The sequence below is a fragment of the Papaver somniferum genome, chromosome 1, assembly GCF_003573695.1.
Source record: "Papaver somniferum cultivar HN1 chromosome 1, ASM357369v1, whole genome shotgun sequence".
In the NCBI taxonomy this organism is placed as follows: domain Eukaryota; kingdom Viridiplantae; phylum Streptophyta; class Magnoliopsida; order Ranunculales; family Papaveraceae; genus Papaver; species Papaver somniferum.
The window spans coordinates 49,143,868-49,169,766 of NC_039358.1; the positions used below are offsets into that span (position 1 = coordinate 49,143,868).

Below are 25,899 nucleotides of genomic sequence, written 5' to 3' on the forward strand. Positions count from 1 at the left end.
TGGTCATGTTTTTGATAGGCACTTGTCTTCCTAGTCATTGGCAGTTTCCTTTTTCTTTGTTTTTCTGGACATATTATCACTGCAATTTTGCTTGTGATGCTGAATATAATGTTGTTTTGATGTATGTAAGATTACAAAGTTATTAAGACTATTTATGTTTGTGCTTGTTTTCTGCTTTTGCGTCATCTACCAAAGATATCTGGTTAAACTGTATGATTGAAGTTATTCCTTTCAGATACTTAAATTGAAATGCCAGGACGCACATCAAAAGATGCATATATCCTGAGTTGTTACTTGAGCACAAAAAATAAATAAAATAAAAAATAAAATAAAAGACATCTTATACAAACTACATGAAAATATTAATAAGTTACATCCTGTTCTTCTGACCTACAAGTACACTCTTTTCCCTTTAAAATTGGTGGAGTGTCTTCGCATTTCTTTCATCTTGTGGTAGAACAACAAATAAATAGAATTTAACAGTCAACATAAGACCAGATAAAGACCTATAACATTTTACTCTAATATCTTACTCTGCTGATACCTGTTCACCACTTTTCTCTTCCTTTTCGGCCTCTGGCAAGGTCTCCTTGTTTGTTTCAGATTCTTCAATTTGAGCTGTATTTTCATTTTCACCTGTAGTTGAAGATACAGGGTTGTTTCCTGCTTCCTCTTTCTCCAAACTTGTACTAGATCCTTCATTCTGTGTTGTGTTTACGTCCTCATTTTTTTCAGAATTCTCACCCTGGGTTGTCTCCGAGTTCAGGTTTGCTGTTGAGGTTGAAGACTTAGACTTGTTTTCTGTTTTCATTGTCTCAACACCCCCACCAGTTTCTGTACTCAAGTTCTCCGTTTTCTCATTCTCCTCAATTTTTCCAGAACTCTCGCTTTGCGTTGTATCTGAATTTTCATTTGCTGTTGAAGTTGACAGAGACGAGTCATTTTCTGTCTCTTTTTTCTCTGCAGCTGATTCGGATTCTTTGTTTTCTGCCCCATCGGCATTTTCAGAATTCTCATTCTTTAGAAGCGTTTCAGAATTCTCACTTTGGTTAACATCAACTGTCTCACTCCTTTCTGCAACAGTTTCAGATTTATCACTCGCAACTGCACCGTCACTTGTATCCAAAGATACTGAACTATCTTCCACTCCAGCTACTGTCGTATTTGATTTTGTGGACGACACTTCATCTGGTAAAACAGTCTCCAAATTACTAGTTGAATCAGTTAGTTCTCCATTAGCTGAATCAGATGTCACATTTGCAGAAGGTGCCAGTGAAGTGGATAGAGATTGCTCAACCTTAACAGCTAAGTCAGGAGTTTCAGTCTGATTAGCTACAACAGTTTGCTGTGTCACCTCGCTCTGATCTTGAGTGGAACCTGAGTTTACATCTGTTGAATTTTGTAGAATGGAACTAGGAGAAGCTGCATTCTCAAGGGTTGAAACACTATTTACTTCTGGTTGATCATTAGATTCTGCCAGATTTGTGGAGTTAAATGGAGAAAGAGTAGTCTCGGTTTTGTTATCTTCACCAATAATAGCAATTTTCTCATCTTCTGACTTCGAGCCCGAATCATGCTGATCAGAAGTAACTTCTTCAGCGATTTTGCTTTCCTGTTCATCAGTTTCTTTCTTTTCTACTTGCTCTCCATCTGAGTTTACTGAACCACCATTTTCAGTTTCAGACTCTGCGTCTTGGTTGTCTCGAACTACAGCACTTGAAGCATCATCACCTTTGTAGTTTTCCTCTCTTGCTTCCTGGGTGTTCTTGTCCTCGGCAGAATTTTCACTCTCTTTCTTCTCTTCTTTCTCTTCATTCTCATTCTTCTCTTCCTTTTCTTCACTCTCATTCTTCTCTTCTTTTTCTTTACTCTCGTTCTTCTCTTCACTCTCATTCTTCTCTTCTTTTTCTTTACTCTCGTTCTTCTCTTCACTCTCATTCTTCTCTTCTTTTTCTTCATTCTCATTCTTCACTTCTTTCTCTTCACCCTCATTTTCGTCCCCTTTGACATTCTTCTCATCTTTCTCTTCACCCTCATTTTCGTCCCCTTTGACATTCTCCTCCTGCACATCCTGAGTGTGAACCTCCTCATCCTCGGGAAAACTTTCACTGTCTTTCTTCTCTTCACTCTCTTCATTCTCATTTTCATCTTGTTCCTTGTCATTTACATCAACATGTTCTTCTACTTCTTTCTCAGTTTCACCCTCAGAATGCTCTTGATTGTGTTCGCCAATCTCATCATCACCAACTCCTCCCATATGAATTTCCATCTCTGCAGGCTTCTCTTTTTCCTCTTCTTCATCATCTTGGTTATCTTCTTCCTCCCCATTGTTCTCACTCTCGGAATTTGTTTTCTCTACTTGAGGTAGAAGACCCTTCCTCCCAATCTTCGAAATCTCATGTACATTGCTGCCTACTTTTTCAGAGACATTCGTGATGCTTTCTTCTACGGCATCATCTGACTTGTTGACTTTATGAAGTAACCAGATGCAAACAACAAGCAAAACACCCAATTGAATAGCATGTTTTACCTTGAACCCCCCTTTTGATCTCTGATTCCTACTCGATTGCTTAAACATGATGGAACTCTAAACTTCAACCACTGTATATGTCTCTTTAGTTTACCACAATAAGAAGCTGTAGCAACATAAGACAAACCGGCATAATTGAAATTAGAGAGGGTTTATGAAAACTGAATCAGTGAACAGCAAAGACTGATCTTTACTATTTCTAGCCGGTAATAACTAACAAGAAAAGTGAATAGAATATAAAGAGACCCAAAATGAAAATCTATTGAATCTCCCACCCCAATAATAAGCCTGAAATCCAAACATTTCAAGAAATTGGTCTGGATTGGCTAAATGTACTAATTATACACAGTCAAATTTTATAACCTTTTTCCAAAAAAAAAAAAAAAAATCTGATCAAATTCAAGTGACCAATGAAGACGAATAGAAGTGCAAATGGGTTTGTTACTGGAGAATTGAAGAAATAGTATGTCCAGGAAAATGAAAACTGATGTGATTCTTATACTGTTAAGGAATTCAGTTTCATATAAAATGTCCATAATCTTAATCCAATCTAATAAACACCCATTTTTATCAACCTTAAAAGCTAACAGATCCATAATGTACATAAGCATAAATCACAAGAGATCTAATTAAAAATCAAAGACTCAAAGAAAGAGTAGAGATTACCTGGACAGAGAGAGGAAGGAGGAGGAAAGAGTAAACCCCAGACAGAAATGCTAGAATGTGATCAGTTTTAATAATGAAATAAAGGAGCTGAATGGGTATTAATCAAATTTAGTAATGGTAAGTGGTCTGACTTTGTAGTTTTAGTTAGATCTGCAAAAAGTCTAGATTTCAACTGAAACGGAGAAGACAATGAGAAGTCCCAAAAATTCGCAATCTAGTAGTGTAGTCTCCGATTCTTGTATATGAAGATACTGATGTCTTGTTTTACTCGTAACTTCATTAAATTGTTTACTTGGTTTTATCACGTGTCGGTGGGAAATATACTGCCCGTTTCAGTTAACAAGATCCAGTCTTATGGTACTGCGAGTAGTTTAGTCATACAAAAGCTAAAGCTACATTGGTCATTCATCTCTTAAGGTATTAATCGTGCAAGTTTATACTTAACATTTTGGAAAAGTAATAAGAAACTGAAACGAGAAAGAAGCTAAAGTGTGTGGTACTGTAGTGTCGTTTTTGGTTCTCGAGTAAACTAAGTTTTCTTTTCGTCTCTTGGAAGTTTAGAAAAGTAATATCAGAATGAAGAAGTAACATATTGTAATGACCCGTCTCTTCCACCGATACTGTCCCCACTTGTTATCCGAGAGTGTGGAGTTTTTATCGGGCATCGTGGCGGTAATCCAGCAGAAACTTCTCGGATGGTCATCCATCCCTGGATTGTTTCCGCCCGAGCACGCTTAGCTGCAGAGTTTTCTGCCAACTCTGGAGCCAATTGTGCCGAAAAAGACTCGGTGTTATGAAAAGACAAACCATTACTTATATTCTGTTCAATCAACCACTGCCGAATATTACACATATCACAAAACAAAATCAAATCTAGACATGAAAATTGTAATTTGGACATCATCATATTTGCCGTCAATATCACTCGTATGTGAGTACCTAGGTCTCCAAAAGGTCCTGAATGTGCAATCCTCTAGGTAATTTTTTTTCTAAAAAGAGAATAGCCTTAGAGCATCCACATTCCACAATAGAGACTCAACTTGCCCTATATTGCCATAGAGACGTGCATAAAAAAATGGAAGTTCAATGGGCCTTGCAGCTACTGAAGTACAATACCAAATTTGGCCAGGCCCATAGCCCCCTTTTAAAAAGGAATTGATAATTCTGTCGTCTCAATTATCATATTAACGATCAACTTTTCCACAATGGTATCTATACTACCTTGGGATCAGTTGCTGAACGTAAATTATATTAACGTCTTGGAAATGGGTAGGCAAACTTTTAAAGCGCCATTGATTCGACGGAGCGCTTGTGAAGTGTGGGGAACTAACAAAGTGCATCTGAGATGGAGCCTTAATTTCGGGCTTATGCTATTTATTTGGGGACTATCATTTTCTCCACTTACCAAGATGAGAAGGATAACGGATGTCTAAAAGGTATGAAAGTACTAAATTATCCTTACTATTAAAGTTTAAAAACTTAAAATAAATCTATTAAAGTCCACCCTCTTAAATAATTTTTTATCAACCAATTCCTCTTAGTTAGTTTTTTGATTGATTCATACATCCACAATAGAAAATTTTCAAAACTTTGGGTTTTCTAGATTTATCCAAAATCGATTGATATACATGTCTACATTAGCCGATTTTGCACAATATAGACCGAGATGTACATACACGTCGGACGATTATCTTTGATATTCCCCGTGGTTGAAGATATCAACCCAGAATCGGTCGATGTGGACATTCATATAGACTGATTCTAGTTAAAGAAAATACCCAATTTTTCTGCATGTTTTATAAGTTACAAACGTCCAATATAAACCTCTATATATGCCGATTGTTGCAATTGGTTTATAGAAATATCCACATCTACCGATTGTTATGGTCGGCCTCTATATATATAAATGTCACAATCGGTTTATAAAAGCATCTGTATCCGCAGATTGTTGCAATCAGTCTATATATAAATAAATATCTACCGATTCTTAGCGTTCTTCGTGAATGAGGAACATCAATCCAGAATCGGCCTACGAGGGCATGAATATCCACCGATTCTGGTTTGATGTTCTAAAAAATATCAATTTTTTTCGAAGTTTTTCATGTATTGACGATTAATGAACATTTTTTAATTTCACATCTGAAAATGTGGGGGTCTAACAACCACACCCAACAATTCGTTTGGCAATCTGAGAGGACTTACTCCAATATAATTTCTAGAGAATCAACTAGACAGTCAGACTAAATCTAGAATAAAGTATTTTAAAGAGTTTAACATCTCTAACTCTTAATTCAATCTGCAATCAGCAAACAGAAATCTGCGAGCCTGATTGAATATAAGAGGAGTAACTTGACGGTACCAAAGACCAATGTTCAAGTGTCAATCAATTTAAATCAATAATGAAAGGTTGGATATTCTAATTGATTGAACGCACAACCTATGATATTTCAACAATATAACAAAATATAATGCAGAAAATAAATAACACAGACACCAGAATTTTGTTAACGAGGAAAATCGCAAATGCAAAAAAACCCTGGGACCTAGTTCAGTTTGAACACCATACTGTATTAAGCCGCTACAGACTCTAGCCTACTACCAATTAACTTCGGACTGGACTGTAGTTGAACCCTAATCAATCTCACACTGATTCAAGGTACAGTTACGTTCCTTACGTCTCTAATCCCAGCAGGATACTACGCACTTGATTCCCTTAGCTGATCTCACCCACAACTAAGAGTTGCTACGACCCAAAGTCGAAGACTTGATAAACAAATATGTCTCACACAGAAAAGTCTATAGATTGAATAAATCTTTCTCCCACAAAAATACCCAAGATTTTTTGTTCCGTTTTTTGATAAATCAAGGTGAACAGGAACCAATTGATAAAGCGGACTTATATTCCCGAAGAACAACTTACTATTATCAATCACCTCACAATAATCTTAATCGACTAGCGAAACAAGATATTGTGGAATCACAAACGATGAGACTAAGATGTTTTTGATTACTTTTATCTTGCCTATCGGAGAAATTAATCTCGAGTCAATTATTTCAATTGTACTCAATACGATAGAATCGGTCAAGATCAGAACACGCAACTACAAAGAAAATAGTTGGGTCTGGCTTCACAATCCCAATGAAGTCTTTAAAGTCGTTAACCTACAGGGTCTCGAATAAACCTAAGGTTAAAGGAGAATCGACGCTAGTTATGCAACTAGTAACAGACAGGAGGTGTGGGGATTAGGTTTCCCAGTTGCTAGAGTTCTCCTTTATATAGTTTTCAGATCAGGGTTTGCAATCCAAGTTACCTTGGTAACAAAGCATTAAATATTCACTGTTAGATGAAAAACCTGATTCAACCAAGTTAATATCTTTCAGCCGTTAGATCGAACTTAGCTTGTTACACACAAATGAAATGTACCCTCATTTAGGTTTATGTAACCGCCCCCAAACGTTTACACCATGTTGGCTTACAAATAGTTAATCGAAGTTAGCCATATGATTACTCTCATATCAACCTTATTCATCTTAACCATAACTAGTTCAAATGACTCAAATGAAACTAGTTAAAGAGACGTCCAATTGCTACATTCTCATAGAAGTATACAAGAACACAATTGAAGCAAAATCAATTTGATTCACTCGAATCAATACATGAACATTATAGCCATGTTTTGCAAAGATTGCATTCCTTATTTTTCATGTACACAGTCGATTTTAGAAAGTAACCAACTCAAGTATGCAAAAGGGTACGCATACTTAAGTAGCCAGACCGAGTTTGGTTACGCCAGTACGCGTACGAGTGCGCGTACCAATTCACACTTCCAAACTCCAGCAGAAATTCACGGACGTGAGACTTCCGCCCGTATGTGTACCCGGTTTTGGACTTACACACAAATGTGATAACACACTATGTTTATATCCAAACATGGTTACATGATTCTAAGCTCTTTATTTCAATCATTGAAACTCTCTTAGAGGATGACAATAGCCGTTTTCACACACTATTATCATCAAAGCAATTTTCAAGATATTGAAATAATCATAAACGAAACATTCAAAGACTACACCAAATGATTGTATCACACAAACAATATAAGATGTTACTCGGAAATTTTCACATGATATAAGATGGACTTGGTCGAAGCGAAAGCTTGGCGACTCATATTTCGAGAAATATGTAAGCGAGATAAACTCATCTCGAAATCTCAAATGTGTATATATAAAACTATATCGTAATACGACTTATGTCTCAATATAGGAGACAGAGTAGAAATATATACTTTCCAAGTGATAGATGAGTTTCAGTCTCCACATACCTTTTGTCGATGAAGTTCCACAAGCTCCCCTTAGTAGTTCTTCGTCTTCAAATGATGAACGCCAAGTCTAAGCTCAACTACACAATCTATGTCCTAGTCTGAGACATCTATAAATAGGCTAGAAATCAAGACTTATGGTTTTGATCACTAACATTGACAAACATGCTTGAGATAGCAACGCATGCGAGTTCAACCGAGCAGTTCTCTAACAATCTCCCCCTTTGTCAATTTTAGAGACAAAACTATCAATACATATGGATTACAAAATAAATAAAAATTTGTAGCTTCTCATCCAAATGCTTGATCTCTTTGGAATTTTCAACACGACTCGAAATCTTCGTCACTTCCAAGTACTCCATGATTCTAAACGTGTTCAACTCAGCATCATAGTTGTTGAAGATCCGTAGCGATAACAATGAGAAAACAAATGCTCTCAATCATTGTTATACAATGTCATAGTATTATTACACAACATCAAAGTTCAGTTTTATCACAACTTTGACAACAATACTATGGTGATATGTATCACTCCCCCTTAGTCAATACTTCATCTCAACATGAAAACCACTCTTACATATGATCCGTAAACCATATGTATTTGTAGTATGAAACTACACATTAATTCTCCCCCTTTTGTCAATATAAATTGGCAAAGGTACGAAAACTAGTGGATCCTCATGAAATTTTCATAAAGGTACTTCATGACCAAAAGAGAATAACATACCAACTTATTTAGATGCAATCACAAAGCCGAAGCTAAATGCAGTCATCAAGGAGTTTATAAAAGATACAAGATAACCCCTATAATATTCCACAGTCGCACTCCCCACAAATATTTGAAAATAAAGCACAAGTTCAAAAAGAACTCTCCCACATAAAATGTCATTCCCAAAAGAAAAACAAAGGCGACCTTGCTTTTACAAAAAAAGAAGGATTTCTTTGGACATAACCACATGAAAACATGGATTTGAATCCAAAAAAAATCTCAATTGAATCAACCACAAAAATTATCAATTCAATTGGTCATGCTCAACATAAGAGAACTTACGGGGCAACACAGTGTATGCACAAAAATGTGGATCGGAGATCGACCAACACTGCGGAATATACAAGGATTCATTCTATTTTTCATCACTATTTGCACAATGACATATAATAGACTTAATCCTTGTAAAATAAATTTTTTATCCTTTCTTCCATCAAAATAATGACATAAAAGGCTTTAACTTTTGTATTGTCAAAAGTTCATTCTATTTTTTTTATCAATACTTTGATACCGACATAATAGAGATAACTTTTGAACAAGTATAGGACATTCACAGGTTCACAGACGTAAACAACATATCCCATAACAATTTGCAATATATAAAATCAGAGCATCTCCAATGCTAGGTGTGAAGGTCTTAAAAAGACATGACACCTAGGATTTAGCACTTTTCTAACCAAGAATTTATCTCCGATGCCAAGGTCAAGGTAAAGGTAAAAGCATGACATGGATGCCATCTCATAAGAAAGGGTAAAGGAGAAAGTCATATCTTTACCTTCTCCATGATCCAAGGTCTTTTGACACATAATCAATTCTTTATTCCAAAATTAATTTGTCTCTAAGTTCTAGGGTAGTAATATCTTGGCATTGGAGATGAAATTTTAGGTAGAAAGTATAACTTTCATTTTTTTTAGCCACATAGGAATGACCCACAACAAAAAGGTATTAATAGGACTTCCAACTAGGATTACCTTCACCCCTAGCATTGGAGATGCTCTCATAAAGATTAAAATTGTAAAAATCATCTTCCAAATAACTTAGAATTTAAATGAATAAATATAAAAACATTGAAGATGAAAACGTTGGAAATAACTATGTGTACTCACAATAATGGCTATTCCAAACCCTAGTAATCCTTCTAAAAACACAAGAAATAAAATCTCATAAGAAGTTTCCTAGACAAAATCAGAAACAACTCTAAAAACAAAGAACAAACACAAGCCAAAAGTCATAGTTCGGAAACTTTAGGCGATCCAGGACTTTCTGGCTTGTGACTGACAGTATCAACTGCATCTTCGGAGAAGATATCCTCATTGAGAAGATCCTTAACATGTGACTTCATGAGAACAAGGTCATAGTTAACCTTTTTCAACTCATTTCGTAGCATGTTAAGATCCTTTATAGAGTTCTTAAGCTTCAATTGAGTCTTCCCAAGATCAGTGAGAAACCATGAACCACTTCAGCAGAGACCATCTCAGCATTTTCTCGATCTTGATGAGAAAATGCATAATAGCATGAAGCACAGAATTCGAGTTCATCAGTTTTAACAAGGGTTATTTTCTTCTTTAAAACAAACTCCAAGTAAGCAGAATCATCAATTGAATCGGCTGGCAAATCCCAAGAACTTGGAGGAGACCCCATCCTTAAAGAGTAAAACTAGAGTATGCGTACTCTCATAAAAGGTTTGGTATTTAGAAGGTTTCACCAGAAACATAATTTAGGGTTTCCAAGTTTGATCTGTGCCATATAAAGTAGGTACACACACGTACATAGACTTACCCTCATTGGTGAAAATACCAAAAACAAAAACGATACAAAAACAAGTTTAGCAAATATTTGCTTGGTGAGTAAATTCACAAAAACTCGTCTCTCAGATAAATTTGTTCTCACAAGAGAAAAATTTAGAGCATAACAATTTTTGACATTTTTGAGAAATTAACAACAAAACATAACAAACAAATACTCGTGCAAAATGTTTGTAAGTGATAAACCGGCTAAGAACGATAAGAAAGTAGCTGGAGAATCAGAAAACACTTTTCCCAACAAGTATACCTGATCATATCTCACTCAACCAGGATTTTTGTGAGTGAAATTTCAACCTTGTGATTAACTAGCACAAGTATGAGCCTTGATCTCATTAAATGAACGTTGTTTCTGGTTAAACCTCTTTTTCCTAATCTTTGGAGGAAAACCATTTTGATGTGAAAATTTATCATGAAATTTACTATCATCAAAATATTATGAATAGTGTTGATTCTTACCTGAAGAATTTTGACCAGAGAGAATTGACAGCCTGTTGATGATATCTTTATATCCTTCAATTATCCTTTTTAGGTTGGCTTCCATCTTTCCGTTGCTTCCTTCTTATGATACCTTTTTCACATCATCAACAACATAATCTCCCTTCTTAATTGAAGAATATATGTGGGTTCTTCTTCGACGAAATGGTTTAGGAAGACTGTTTCGCATTTGAACATTTGAGGAACACATTGAACTGACTTTCCTGGTGGGGTACACAGGGTGAGTACTAAAACAAATTGGTTTAAACATATGAATGTCAGTTACACCTTTGAGAGTTAAATCTAAGGCGTGTTGAAGACGAATAATAGAATTGGCATTCAACTTAGAATTCCTCTTTTGTTTATCATGCCCTTTTGAATCACAAAAGAGGCACACTTTCTGATCACCTGAGTGATTAGAAAGAATATTCTTAACACCATCGTTGGGATAATTCTTCCTTCCATGTGGTGTGGATATTCCTTGATTATAGGAAGACGCAGGCACATCTTTTTCAACAGGAAGGGATTTTGATTTTGCTTCTGAACCCGAAATTTTTTCAGTTAAATCATAAGCAGTTGGTATAGTGGACTCTTTGGAACATTCTTGAATAGTAAGTTTACTCAAAAGAAGTTCAGTTTCCAAAGCATCCTCTTTGATTTTTCTATCATGCAAGGTCTGTGAAGGACAGACAGAGGCGTTTTCGACACGTAGAATTTTTAGAAGAGATTCACGCTCATTTACCATACCAAATAGAACATTGACTTTGTGCTTCAACCGATTGACACTATCAGCCTGGATTCTAACAAGTTTTAGAATCACTGCACTCTCTTTGGCTGCATTCCTTTCAACTTCGGAGTCAGACTCGTCAGTAAGTTAGTCGGTGAAACACTTGTCAATGCAAGTCTATTTCGTTGGAACACTGGGTTCATCTATATTGGAGATTGACAAACCTTTCCCTTTAATAGAATTTAAAGAAATAAAACTTTTATTTCTGGCGATGCTTTTATCAGAGACACTATTGTCCATCCTCAGACTGCTACAAACACAGACTTATGAGGTCTTTAATGTGTTGGCCTTCTATGATGCCAATTGAAAATGCTGGGGGTCTAACAACCACACCCAACAATTCGTTTGGCAATCTGAGAGGACTTACTCCAATATGCTTTCTAGAGAATCAACTAGACAGTCAGACTCAATCTAGAGTAATGTATATCAAAGAGTTTAACATCTCCAACTCTTAATTCAATCTGCAATCAGCAAATAGAAATCTGCGAGCCTCATTGAATATAAGAGGAATAACTTGAACGGTACCAAAGACCAATGTTCAAGTGTCAATCAATTTAAAATCAACAACCAAAGGTTGGATATTCTAATTGATTGATCTTAACGCACAACCTGTGATATTTTAATTATATAACAAAATATAATGCGAAAAATAAATAACACAGACACCAGAATTTTGTTAACGAGAAAAATCGCAAATGCAGAAAAACCCCGGGACTTAGTCCATTTTGAAGACCACACTGTATTAAGCCCCTACAGACTCTAGCATACTACCAATTAACTTCGGACTGGATTGTCGTTGAACCCTAATCAATCTCACACTGATTCCAGGTACAGTTGCGTTCCTTACGTCTCTGATCCCAGTAGAATACTATGCACTTGATTCCCTTAGCTGATCTCACCCACAACTAAGAGTTGCTACGACCCAAAGTCGAAGACTTGATAAACAAATCTGTCTCACACAAAAAAGTCTATAGATTGAATAAATCTATCTCCCACAGAAATACATGTAGATGGGGTAAAACGATTTGCTGGTTTTTACGGAATTAAGGAGACGACCGTACGGAGGAGACTCCTTGAACCGAACGAAATGTTCAACCTCACACAGATGCACTGCAAGAAGGGAGTTCTTTGAATTCGAGAGATCAATCTGTAGTACTCCGGCCTAAACCAAAACAATGGCCGTTCCAGAGTAAATTCGGTCACAAGAGAGGATGGGTCGATCTGTAGGAGGGAAGGTGAGAAATGTGTGGAATCAATGGTAATCAAAGATTGTAGGTGTATTATGTATTCTGAATAATATAAGTTCTGAATGATTGAATCTCTTTTGAGAGTGATTACTCATATGTTGAGTTGTTAATCTCGTGTTGTATGTTTGACGTGAGATTCTTGTATATTCAATCATGATTCAAAGACTTATTTATATTTTTGGAATTGTAGACAACATGATCCCATGAAGTGTGACAGTTGATGGAATCAAAGAGAGGGGAAATGGAAATCGTGTTTGAAACTAGTTTCTCATCGTGCGGAGACTTGGTCGATTTTCCATCCACTACTTTGTTAACACCTTCAACTGATTGCACGACTTGCTCACATTCCATCGTGTGTATAAACACACGTGCCGTAGACCGCCAGACCAAAACCCTAGTTAATATCCCCCGTGTGACACGATTGACGTCTCATGGTTAATTAGTCAGTTGTTGACTTCATGACTTTATGGGACGATGAGACCATGTATTTGCTGAGTTGAACATGATCTTGCAAAATGTCCTGAGACTCATGAATTGAACGTGCCTGTTTAGATAGAGGTATAATTCTTAAGTATACGTTGATAGTTAAGGTGAGCAAGTATCACTCATTCGATGAATTGTTGAATATTGATAGTTGAACCAATATTCCTTGGTTTGAGCAAATATTGCTCATCTGAGCAAATGTTGCTCATTTGATGAATTATTGGTAGCGTGACCAAGATAAAATATTAATTTAAAATACTGGTAATTGAACCGAGCATAATTAATAAAAATACTGATCATGAGATCGTTGTAAAGTTATTGGTGTTTGAATTTGGAATTATGATCCTTGGACTCAGAAACCCTAATTCGATCAATTGATGACCAATTGATGGTTTATTTGAAAATTAACCATTGAATGAAGGAGGGACCGGCTACATGGGATCATGTATCGGCCATGTAGTGCCCATATGCTCGAGTGAGAAAATACCAAGGTCTCTTGAAGAGTTGGTGATTTGTTGATGAAAGAATGATTAAATGCTGGTTTAATCATTTATTAGAAAAATGCTCGTCTGAGCCTTAGGTGATAAAACCTAATTAATTATGAATAGATGAGGGACCGACCAAGGGGTCATGAAACCGGCTCTAGATGGTCACGGGATCGAATGACGATCGCTCTATGAAAATTCCAAAATTATTTGGAAGAGTTTTGGACCTAATACGTGCAATTGCACAAATTAGGTCAATTCATGAAAATATGTGGGACCGGCTCCGTGCGAGCCAAAGAGCCAACCTTGGTCGGTCAAGGTAGCATGCTCACGTCGTCAAAACGTCTGTATCTCAGTCCTGAGAATTTTGATATTTTCTGGCGTGCGTTTGAGCAACCATTTGAGAAAATATGACAAAATCAAGGTTTTGCTGAAACTGAGGAAACTTCATGAAATGAAGGAAAATAATTATAAAATGAAGGAATGATGATGCGTGGGACCACTGAGGCCAAGGCATGGTCGGCCGGCCAGTGACCACGGTCCCATGGTGCCTTTTCCTAATTTTATATTATTTTTCATGATTTTATGAAAATATCATGAAATCAAGGAGTTTGTTGAAATTAAGAAGTTTCCTTGAAGTGAAGGAGTTTCCATGGGATCAAGGAAAGAAATAATATTAAAATAATAAAATAAGGGTGTGTGGGACCGGCTTTGAGCATGGTCGGCCGGCTGGGGCCTGGTCCCGTGCGTTTTCCTAATTTTATGCAATTTTTGTGTATTATTTCCATGATGTTCATACAGAGCTTTTGTATATTATTTCCATGATTTGAAGGAATTTTCATAATTTGAGAGAAATACCATGAAATCAAGGAATTTCATGGGATCAAGGAAACTTAAAATAATAATAATAAAATAAAGGGACGTGTGGGACCGGCTAGGGCATGGCCGGCCGGCTGGGGCCCGGTCCCACGAGTTTCCCTAATTTTATATTATATTTTTCATGGTTTTATGAAAATACCATGAGATTAAGGAGTTTTCATGAGATTGGAAAAATATTAATAAAATAATAAGGAACCTTGAGGTGTGGGGCCGGCCGGGATCAAGGCATTCCCGGTTGGCCAATAAACACGGCCCCACGACATTTTTCCCAATTTTATATTATTTCCTTGGTGCGAAGGAAACACCATGAAACTGAGGAGTTTCCTCCAAACGAAGGATATTTGTTCAAATGAAAGGATTTTCATAAGATCAAGGAAAATAACAAAAATATGATAAAATATAAAACTGGCGTTGGCCTGGCCACGACACGGCCGGCCGAATAGTGGGCCCAGTCCCCCAGCGGCTTGGTTAATATTTTATTATTTATTATTTTCTTTCCTATTTTGCATAGGTTCATCGTTTCGTCGTATTTTGAAATACTTGTTCGTGCGTTCAGGTGATTGTTAGCGCATCATCATCTAATACACTTGCACCTTTTGAGTCTGGGCTTACTCGAAGGTAACTTCAGACGCGCGTATGTTGAATATTTATTACTAACCCATGGAATTCTGCTGGGAAGAACCATAGATTGAAGTAACGAAATATTACGAAAATATTTGAATATTTTCAGAAATTCAGTGGATGAATCCAAGAATTTAGGAATAATTAATTGATGGCTCTATACTAGTACGATCGTCTGGGAGAATTAATTATTCTGAGCGGCATGAGCTAGTTGAAGCGTCATATCATTTATATAGTCAGGGAAAACTGTTGTTTGTATCCTGAAGACGTTATTGCTCTATACTAGCAGGCAGGATGTCTAGGAGCCGTCCAATCTCGTGATTCTACATAGAAGTAATTACTGAAGTGTTCGATATTCATGAGATATTCCGTCGCCTAGCCGAGAGACTACATATATGCATGTACTCTGAGAGACAGTATTCTAAGTTAGAGATTCGATGAGAGACCCGTGTCTCGACACTCGCGTGTGATTGCTGGATCAGAAGTTCGTATAATTATGGGTTTACGATTTTAGCCTTTGTCGAAAATCCACCATCTACATGAAGTCCCCTTCTTAGTGAGGGACAGTCATGTTCCTCAGTCAGCACTGAATGGTGATTTTCCTGCTACAGCAAAATAAGTAATTGAACTTAGTCATAAGATAAGACGTTACCGGATTTCGACTGAATGAGCAAACCATGGTTTGAGCGAAAACCCCAGTGGCATAATAGAGCGTCATCCAGCTAGCATAAATTTGCGTAGAACCACTGATTCGATGGTGGAACCTTGGTTGGTCTAGGTTTCAAGGATCCGGGCCCAAGAAAGGAATCCGTTTTAGCGCGAACCCTCGTTCGTTCGTTAGTTTAAGAAACAACAAAATAGACCTGAGTCTAATGATAAAAATTTTGTCTATGAGCTTTCACGAAAAACAAAACTTTATTTTTTAAATATGTGAGATCTCACAAAGTGGAATAAACTCTCGTTTCGAAGGTGGATGCTCGTACGAGAGATTTTTTTTTTTGAACAGACGTGCGTCTGTTAGTAATAAAATTTTGTTTATGAGCTTTCATGAAATTTTTTATATTCGAGCTTTCAGAAATCTTTAAAAATTATACTCTCGCTTTAAAGACAGATGCTCGTGCGATGGAGCAAAAAAAAAATATATATATATATTGTTCAAACTTACGTGATTTTTACGTTAAAATATGTATATATTTTTGTAAAATCAATGTTTTGATTTTGAACAACTGGTGAAAACAACCAATTATACATGGTGAAATAATGTCTGTATGTGAGTTTTCACAATTGTAGAATGGACGTCTTCCCAATTTTTGAAAAATCAGTAGATGTTAAAATTCACGTGGATTGTTTAGGGTTTTATGAAAATCAAGTCATGATTTTGAATAATGAATCTTGCTCGTCTTTGCAAGTTTGAAGGAACGAGAAAGTTTTTCGAAATTCCGACGTTATAATCACTTCAGCTAGTGAAATTGTAAATAGGTAAGAGTTGGATTGTTACCGTTTTTGTTGCTTTGTTTGTTATTGGTACATCCATGACTCCATTTCTTTCGCCTCAGATAGTGGCGACTTCTGGTTACAACCACCCTTCTGGATCTTCCGACGAACGCTCCAGAAATATGAAGTCAAAGATGAAGAATTCTGCAGATGTTCATGCCGAGGTGAATCAACCTTTCAGAGACGCTGGAAAGCTGGTACTTTGTATGTCTCTCAATCATCTAGGAGTCGTCCCTTATCAGTAGAAGCACCGCCGACTTCAGCAAATGATACTATCGGTTGAAGATGAAGTCAGGATTTGCGTTGATGGTGTAGATCCTGATTCAAATGTGGACAAACGATGAACTTCATGATAATTCGTCTTCAGGAAATCCAGAAGTCGGTCTTTCAGTAAAAACGCTGTAGAATCTTTGTCCGATGTCGGATTTCCGCGTTCTACCCATGTTTTTCATCCTCAAAATATTTCCCAGCTTTATCAGAGAATCTTTTCGAGTTTTGAGCATGTTTAGGGGCCTAAATAGGCGAAACAGTAAACTTCCAGGAGATTTCCAGAAATTTTTCAGCTGGCATGTAGTCCAATGTTTCGACCACATCTCTTTGCTCGTTCATCCAATATATATGAATTTTGGATATGTTGTAGAGGACATCCATGCAAAGAGAATGGTATATGATACATCCTTAGATTCTTCACCAATTTCTCCCAGATCACCCCTTTGTGCAAGATAGTGTAAAATCGTTTCAGACGAGCTTGTTGTAAAACGCTCTTATTGTGTCTTTAGACCATTCACTCGTGTCTTGAACACTTGATGAAGTATTTTAATGCCATTTATTAATTTGAAATCTGAACCCCTTGATTGATACATGAGCATGGTGCTTGCAGTGTCATCTTGTTTCTGTCAGTCGTAGAAACATCACTTCTGAAACCCTGGTCACGGGACCCTAGCTGAGGTTTCTCTCGAGAGGGGATGATCTAATGACCATGGTTTCATGTCGCGGTGGTAGAATTCCTTTTATGATGAATGATTAGCATATGAGAGTCTGGTGCCACGGGTCTTGGACTGTGAAACTGATCGTCATGATCAGTGGACCGTCAGTCCCCAGTATCTTGTTGAATCTCTCCTTTTCGTTTTCTCTTCTTCTAGCCAGACTTGGATAGAGGACCTAGGTAGAAAAACTGATGTAAAGACCTAGGTTGTCGAAGTTGGAGGTACCTTGATGAAGTACTTGGTGGAAAGACCTGGTGGACACCGATCGACTGTGGAAGTTATGAATCCCGTCTAAGAATTGATGCTTGCATGTACGCTCTGGAAGCTGTAGGAACCTCATACGACGTCGTAATTCGACGCTTGATCCCAACTTTTGAAGCTAAGAGGCTGAGTTATCACATGAGAAAAGAATCACTCAATTTGGAGTTGTAGAGGTCAGCCAACGAAGGTTGCACATTGGTAATTTGTAATCCCGTACAAATTTTTCAGATTTCGTAGACCTGACGGTAAAGTCCATATCTTTCAGCTTGTATGTCCGATTGATGCTCCCTTTTGGTATGTTGTATCAGAGACATAAACGAACATCTTTTGTTGAGGAAGAATTATCCCATTTCTCACCTATTGGTACGTTTTCGTAAACCCATGAAGCATGTTGTATCTCATTTGTAGAGGTGATGAGAACATCTTGTAGAATACTTTGGCTTGTGCCCGTCCGTCGTGCAAGCTTTGGGAAGACTTTGATGCTAACATGTTTTCATATCCACATATCTCGATATGAGTCGTTAGTGCTTGGAGAAGTATGATCCATCGAGTAACACTTCCAGACTTAGGTTCTAGAGAATGGACAGTTGATGGAGCTTTGTCATGAGGATGTTGCTCTTGAGACCATTGTTAATGCTGAGATCTTGATTGAATTTTCTCCAGAAATTCTTTTTGATGCTGAGACCATGGACATAGTTCCTCCAAATATCCTTGTTGATGCCGATACCATGGTTGGAGTTGCTCCAGAGACAGAGAAGGCTAGAACCATGATTATCAACATAGTGTTGCTCCTCCATCCAGTGAGCCGCGAAGTGGCTTTGTCATGGAATTGATGTTGTTGCGGCAAATAGCAGCAGCGTACTTTATCCAATAAGATCAAGTCCCCAGCGTGTTGAAGGAGTTTATGCCAACGTTGCATCTGCTCCATAAGTATTATCACGGGATAATGAAGACCTATCGATTGAACTTTGATCGTGTTGGTGTTGAATCAGTGTGTCACCATAGAGATATTGTCCTGAATATAGAGGATCTATTATCGAAGGTGTACTCTTTGATTGGGAGTACAGTTTGAAGGCTTCTGAAGAATGTAGCATTCAGAGATGAGAGGTTTTTGACTTTTAGTTGGCCTTGGAGAAGTAGGTGATTGACAGTTGTTGTAAGGATTTTCTTAGATGCTCGAGTGTTGAGGATTCACACCCTTTAAGCGTACGATGTCGTAGGTTTGATCGTCTCGTCCTAGAGTATCCTCTGTTGATTCAGCATTCCTTTCGTTGCGGTAGTGGGATTCAACACTAGTGCGGACATCAAAGCTTTCTGATTTTGTGGTACGCAAGGACACTTGTACAAGGATATGGAGAAATGCCCAAATTGTTTTTTTTTTCGTGCTTGAACACCATCTCAGTAATGTATGTCTCAGTGAGATGCTCGGTTCGGAGAAATGTCAGATTCAACCACTTGGAAAAATATTTTTGAAGTGAGATTACCCACTTATAGCGTCTTGCAATAGCAGAGATGCTACCAGAATTGAGTCCCCATGCTAGAATAACATGTGAGGAAATAAATGACATAGACATGGGAGGAATGAGACTTTCCTGAGTGCAGGACCTTTGGATGAATGTCTATGTACCTTTTGCAGGTTCTTGTTTCAACCTCGCCAAAGTTCGAAATTCCTCCAAGTGCTCTGATGATGGAACGTCTGCTAAATCTTCTGGATCAGAACTTTCTTCTTTGGAGAGATGTGTAACCAAAGGCGCTTTGTAAGTACCCATCTTTTCAGCGCGGATCCACGCTCGTCTGAAGGACATGTCATATCCTGGATTTTCCTGACTATGTGAAACTTGGCTTCTGTCCAGGTTGAACTTATGTTCACTTTGAAAGTGATGTAGCCATAAGTATTTCCGAGCGTTCCATCAAGGTATCTGAGATGGGAGCATGAGTAGCTCCTTGTCGAGTGATACTTGTGGATCCGATGGTTTTCAGTGGAATATTGTTGATGGCGGTGCCAGCATCGATCAACGTTCTTCCAAATTCGTTTCTTCTGAGATTGACCATGGTACGTAGTCCCCAGTCGTACATCTCTTGGTCTGTGGCTAGAGGCTCAAGAAGTATTTCCGGAATGAAATTCTTGACACGATGTAGTTCAGTGATGTGAACATGTCTCTCCTTTGTGCCTTCGACAGATAGAGCAATCCACGTTCGACCAAGGATTGAACTGCCTCTTTGATAGGTTGTTCAGAAAGTGTAAAGGTATGATTTGGAGAGGATTCTTGTGTACTCATTTAGTACCCAGTTGAAGCTATTGTAGATCAACCATCTCTTCAAAATGTTGCAGCCACATGTTAGATGACAGGTGAACTTATGAAGGCAACAATACCTGGGATTCTTCATTTCTTCTTCAGTCAGATGCCTCCTGATGAATGTCGGTTTCCTTGCACCAACCTGAATCCAAACTTCCAGTAACTCGATCACTTGTTTAATGAAAAGAGGGATCTTAGAATCTGTATGATCATTTCCCCGTTTGTTGATATAGGGTTGAGGTTCGTGCATTTCAATATTGGTTATCTTTTCTTTGTGCTTCCGGAAGAGCTGGAGAAGCATGCTTGCGTTGTGACTCGTCTTTCCGTTGGCTCCCTTATGCAACAAAATTTGTGGAAGCTTAGAGTTTGTATTTCTTGTTAATCAAATACCTGCTACCTTGAGTGTCTCGTGGCTCTTCATCCTTTGTAGATTTTGTTCTTTCCAGTAAAGCGGGTGCAGTAGTTGTCGATCTCTTCGCCGCTTCATGAAGCTCTGAGAAGGTATGAAAACTAAGATTTTACAATAAAGCTCCGTAGATCGGGATCATTCCGTTGATACACAAGTCTACCAGTTGTTGCTCCGTGACGTTTGGATCATGACAGTCCAGGGCCTGTACTCTGAATCTTTTCACGTAGTCATTGGGATGTTCATTGCTCCTCTGAAACATTCTTCCAAGATCGGAGAGAGTAACTTGCTCTGACAAAGAAGTACTTTCTGTAGAAGGCATTAATCATTTCTCTCCAATTGTTGATAGTTCTTGGTGCGATGTTGTTGTACCAGGTGTATGCCCTGCCTTTCAAGGATTTTGAAAATTCTTTGAGGTGAACAACATGGTTATGCTCATGTTCACCCAAGGCTTCCAGGAACCGAGAAACATGCTCCCGAGCATTGTCTGTTCCGTCATACAAAGTGAAGGTCGGAGAGGTATAACCTTTTGGAAGCGGAATCCTTTGTGTAGCAGCATGGTATGGAGGCTGTGATGATGGATATGTGATATCTTGTATTTTCCATGGTTCTCCAAGAGGAGTTCCAAATCTTCCAGAGTAATGAAACTTGATGATTCCTTCGCTGATGGATCGTCTGCAGCTTTCGGACTTCAATGTCATCCACTATATGAATTGGAACTACTTCAGGATCAACATATGAGGATGTTTCCTTTTATTTTTATTTTCCTTGAGTCTTCTCTGACATCTTGTCAGTGAGAGTCTTGAGATAATTGAATAGCTCATTTTGTGTAGTAGTCATATCGGTTTGATTCTGTGCAAGGGTCTCTTGCACTTTGACGAGATCAACAATGGTAAGTGGTGGGTTTTCTATGACTTCCTCAGGGTGTCGACCAAACAGAGGATGACCTTCGGTGTTAGCATGAGGAGTAGTAATATCATCACAGCCAGTGTTAGAGGCCGGAATTATTTCCAGGATATCCTCATTGTTGTTGTTCCTAGTGCTAGCGTCGTTTGTGTTGGAACCTATAACTAACCCAGACCTAAGACCAGCCATCTTGTGAGATTGCAACCGAGAGATTAATCTCCCACTGTGGTCACCAATCTGTAGATGGGGCAAAACGATCTGCTGGTTTTTACGGAATTAAGGAGACGGCCGTACGGAGGAGACTCCTTGAACCGAGCGAAATGATCAACCTCACACAGATGCACTGCAAGAAGGGAGTGCTTTGAATTCGATAGATCAATCTGTAGTACTCCGGCCTAAACCAAGACAATGGCCGTTCCAGAGTAAATTTGGTCACAAGAGAGGATGGGTCGATCTGTAGGAGGGAAGCTGAGAAATGTGTGGAATCAATGGTAATCAAAGATTGTAGGTGTGTTATGTATTCTGAATAAGATAAGTTCTGAATGATTGAATCTCTGTTGAGAGTGATTACTCAGATGTTGAGTTATTAATCTCGTGTTGTCTGTTTGACGTGAGATTCTTGTATATTCAGTCATGATTCAGAGACTTATTTATATTGCTGGAATTGTAGACGCCATGATCCCATGAAGTGTTACAGTTGATGGAATCAAAGAGTGGGGAAATGGAAATCGTGTTTGAAACCAGTTGCTCATCGTGCGGAGACTTGGTCGATTTTCCATCCACTACTTTGTTAACTCCTTCAACTGATTGCACGACTTGCTCACATTCCATCGTGTGTATGAACACACGTGTCGTAGACCGCCATACCAATACCCTAGTTAATATCCCCCATGTGACACGATTGACGTCTCGTGGTTAATTAGTCAGTTGTTCACTTCATGACTTTATGGGACGATGAGTCCATGTATTTTATGAGTTGAACATGATCTTGCAAAATGTCCTGAGACTCATGAATTGAACGTGCCTGTTGAGACAGAGGTATGATTCTTAAGTAAACGTTGATAGTTAAGGTGAGAAAGTATTGTTCATTTGATGAATTATTGAATATTGATAGTTGAACCAATATTCCTTGGTTTGAGCAAATGTTGCTCATTTGATGAATTATTGGTAGCGTGACCAAGATAAAATATTAATTTAAGATATTGGTAATTGAACCGAGCATAATTAATAAAAATACTGATCATGAGATCGTCGTAAAGTTATTGGTGTTTGAATCTGGAATTATGATCCTTGGACTCGAAAACCCTAATTCGATCAATTGATGACCAATTGATGGTTTATTTGAAAATTAACCATGGAATGAAGGAGGGACCGGCTACATGGGATCATGTATCGGCCATGTAGCGCCCATATGCTCGAGTGAGCAAATACCAAGGTCTCTTGAAGAGTTGGTGATTTGTTGATGAAAGAATGATTAAATGCTGGTTTAATCATTTATTAGAAAAATGCTCGTCTGAGCCTTAGGTGATAAAACCTAATTAATTATGAAGAGATGAGGGACTGACCAAGGGGTCATGAAACCGGCCCTGGATGGTCACGGGATTGAATGACGATCGCTCTATGAAAATTCCAAAATTATTTGGAAGAGTTTTGGACCTAATACGTGCAATTGCGCAAATTAGGTCAATTCATGAAAATATGTGGGACCGGATCCGTGCGAGCCAAAGAGCCAACCTTGGTCGGTCAAGGTAACATGCTCACGTCGTCAAAACGTCCGTATCTCAGTCCTGAGAATTTTGATATTTTCTAGCGTGCGTTTGAGCAACCATTTGAGAAAATATGACAAAATCAGGGTTATGCTGAAACTGAGGAAACTTCATGAAATGAAGGAAAATAATTATAAAATGAAGGAATGATGTGGCGTGGGATTTCTGAGGCCAAGGCATGGTCGGTCGGCCAGTTACCACGGTCCCATGGTGCCTTTTCCTAATTTTATACTATTTTTCATGATATTATGAAAATATCATGAAATCAAGTAGTTTGTTGAAATTAAGGAGTTTCCTTGAAGTGAAGGAGTTTCCATGGGATCAAGGAAACAAATAATATTAAAATAATAAAATAAGTGCGTGTGAGACCGGCTTTAAGCATGGTCCGCCGGCTGGGGCCCGATCCCGTGTGTTTCCCTAATTTTATGTAATTTTTGTGTATTATTTCCAAGATTTGAAGGAATTTTCGTAATTTGAGAGAAATACCATGAAATCAAGGAAATTGATGGGATCAAAGAAACTTAAAATAATAATAATAAAATAAAAGGATGTGTGGGACCGGCTAGGGCATGGCCGGCCGGATAAGGCACGGTCCCACGAGTTTCCCTAATTTTATATTATATTTTTCATGGTTTTATGAAAATACCATGAGATTAAGGAGTTTTCATGAGATTAGGGAAATATTAATAAAATAATAAGGAACCATGAGGTGTGAGGCCGGCCGGGATCAAGGCATGGCCGGTTGGCCAATAAACACGGCCCCATGACATTTTTCCCAATTTTATATTATTTCCTTGGTGCGAAGGAAACACCATGAAACTGAGGAGTTTCCTCAAAACGAAGGATATTTGTTCAAATGAAAGGATTTTCATAAGATCAAGGAAAATAACAAAAATATGATAAAATATAAAACGGGCGTGGGACTGGCCACGGCACGGCCGGCCGGCTAGTGGGCCCAGTCCCCCAGCGCCTTGATCAATATTTTATTATTTATTATTTTCTTTCCTATTTTGCATAGGTTCATCGTTTCGTCGTATTTTGAAATACTCGTTCGTGCGTTCAGGTGATTGTTAGTGCATCATCGTCGAATACACTTGCACCTTTTGGGTCGGGGCTTACTCGAAGGTAACTCAGACGCCCGTATGTTGAATATTTATTACTAACCCATGGAATTCTGCTGGGAAGAACCATAGATTGAAGTAACAAAATATTACGAAAATAATTGAATATTTCAGAAATTCAGTGGATGAATCCAAGAATTTAGGAATAATTAATTGATGGCTCTATACTAGTACGATCGTCTAGGAGCATTAATTATTCTGAGCGACAGGAGCTAGTTGAAGCGTCATATCCTTTATATAGTCTGGGAAAACTGTTGTTTGTATCCTGAAGACGTTATTGCTCTATACTAGCAGGCAAGCTATCTAGGAGCCGTCCAATCTTGTGATTCTATATAGAAGTAATTACTGAAGTGTTCAGTATTCATGAGATATGTCGTTGCCTAGCCGAGAGACTACATATCTGCATGTACTCTGAGAGACAGTATTCTCAGTCAGAGATTCGATGAGAGACCCGTGTCTCAACACTCGCGTCTGATTGCTGGATTAGAAGTTCGTATAATTATGGGTTTAGAATTTTAGCCTTTATCGAAAATCCACCATCTACAATACCCAAGAGTTTTTGTTCCATATTTTGATAAATAAAGGTGAACAAGAACCAATTGATAAATCAGACTTATATTCCCGAAGAACAACCTAGTATTATCAATCACCTCACAATAATATTAATCAACTAGCGAAACAAGATATTTTAGAATCACAAACGATAAGACGAAAGATGTTTGTGATTATTTTATCTTACTTATCGGAGAAATTAATCTCTAGTCAATTATTTCAATTGTACTCAATACGATAGAATCGGTCAAGATCAGAACACGCAACTACAAAGAAAATAGTTGGGTCTGGTTTCACAATCCCAATTAAGTCTTTGAAGTCGTTAACCTAGAGGGTCTCGAAGAAACCTAAGGTTAAAGGAGAATCGACTCTAGTTATGCAACTAGTAACACACATGAGGTGTGGGGATTAGGTTTCCCAGTTGCTAGAGTTCTCTTTTATATAGTTTTCTAATCAGGGTTAAAGATCCAAGTTACCTTGGTAACAAAGCATTCAATATTCACCGTCAGATGAAAAACCTGATTCAACCAAGCTAATATCTTTCAACCGTTAGATCGAACTTAGTTTGTTACACACAAATGAAATGTACCCTCATTTAGGTTTATGTAACCGTACCCAAACGTGTACACCATGTTGGCTCACAAATAGTTAATCGAAGTTAGCCATATAATTACTCTCATATCAACCTTATTCATCTTAACCATAACTAGTTCAAATGACTCAAATGAAACTAGTTAAAGAGTCGTTCAATTGCTATATTCTCATAGAAGTATACAAGAACACAATTGAAGCAAAACTGATTTGATTTACTCGAATAAATACATGAACATTATAGCCACGTTTTGCAAAGATTGCATTCCTTATTTTATAAATGTTTAAGTTCATGTACACAATCGATTTTAGAAAGTAACCAACTCAAGTATGCAAATGGGTACACATACTTAAGTAGCCGGACCGAGTTTGGTTACCCCAGTACGCGTACAGGTGCGCATACCAATTCAAACTTCCAAACTCCAGTAGAAATTTACGGACGTGATACTTCCGC

General features: G+C 37.9%; 1 protein-coding gene across 1 annotated transcript; it reads right to left on the minus strand.

Moving 5' to 3' along the window:
- Positions 1-308: 308 nt before the first annotated feature.
- On the minus strand, positions 309-3,531 carry LOC113286002 (myb-like protein X). The gene is made up of 2 exons (XM_026534731.1): positions 3,197-3,531; positions 309-2,636 (listed from the first exon to the last, which is right to left on the minus strand). Exon 2 carries the CDS (start codon positions 2,576-2,578, stop codon positions 530-532), a length of 2,049 nt encoding a protein of 682 aa, XP_026390516.1. The 5' UTR covers positions 2,579-2,636; positions 3,197-3,531; the 3' UTR covers positions 309-529.
- Between the last annotated feature and the right edge of the window lie 22,368 nt (positions 3,532-25,899).

What these genes read in the sequence shown, in the direction of transcription:
- LOC113286002 (XM_026534731.1), bottom strand. Translation starts at nt 2,578, where the DNA reads ATGTTTAAGCAATCGAGTAGGAATCAGAGATCAAAAGGGGGGTTCAAG.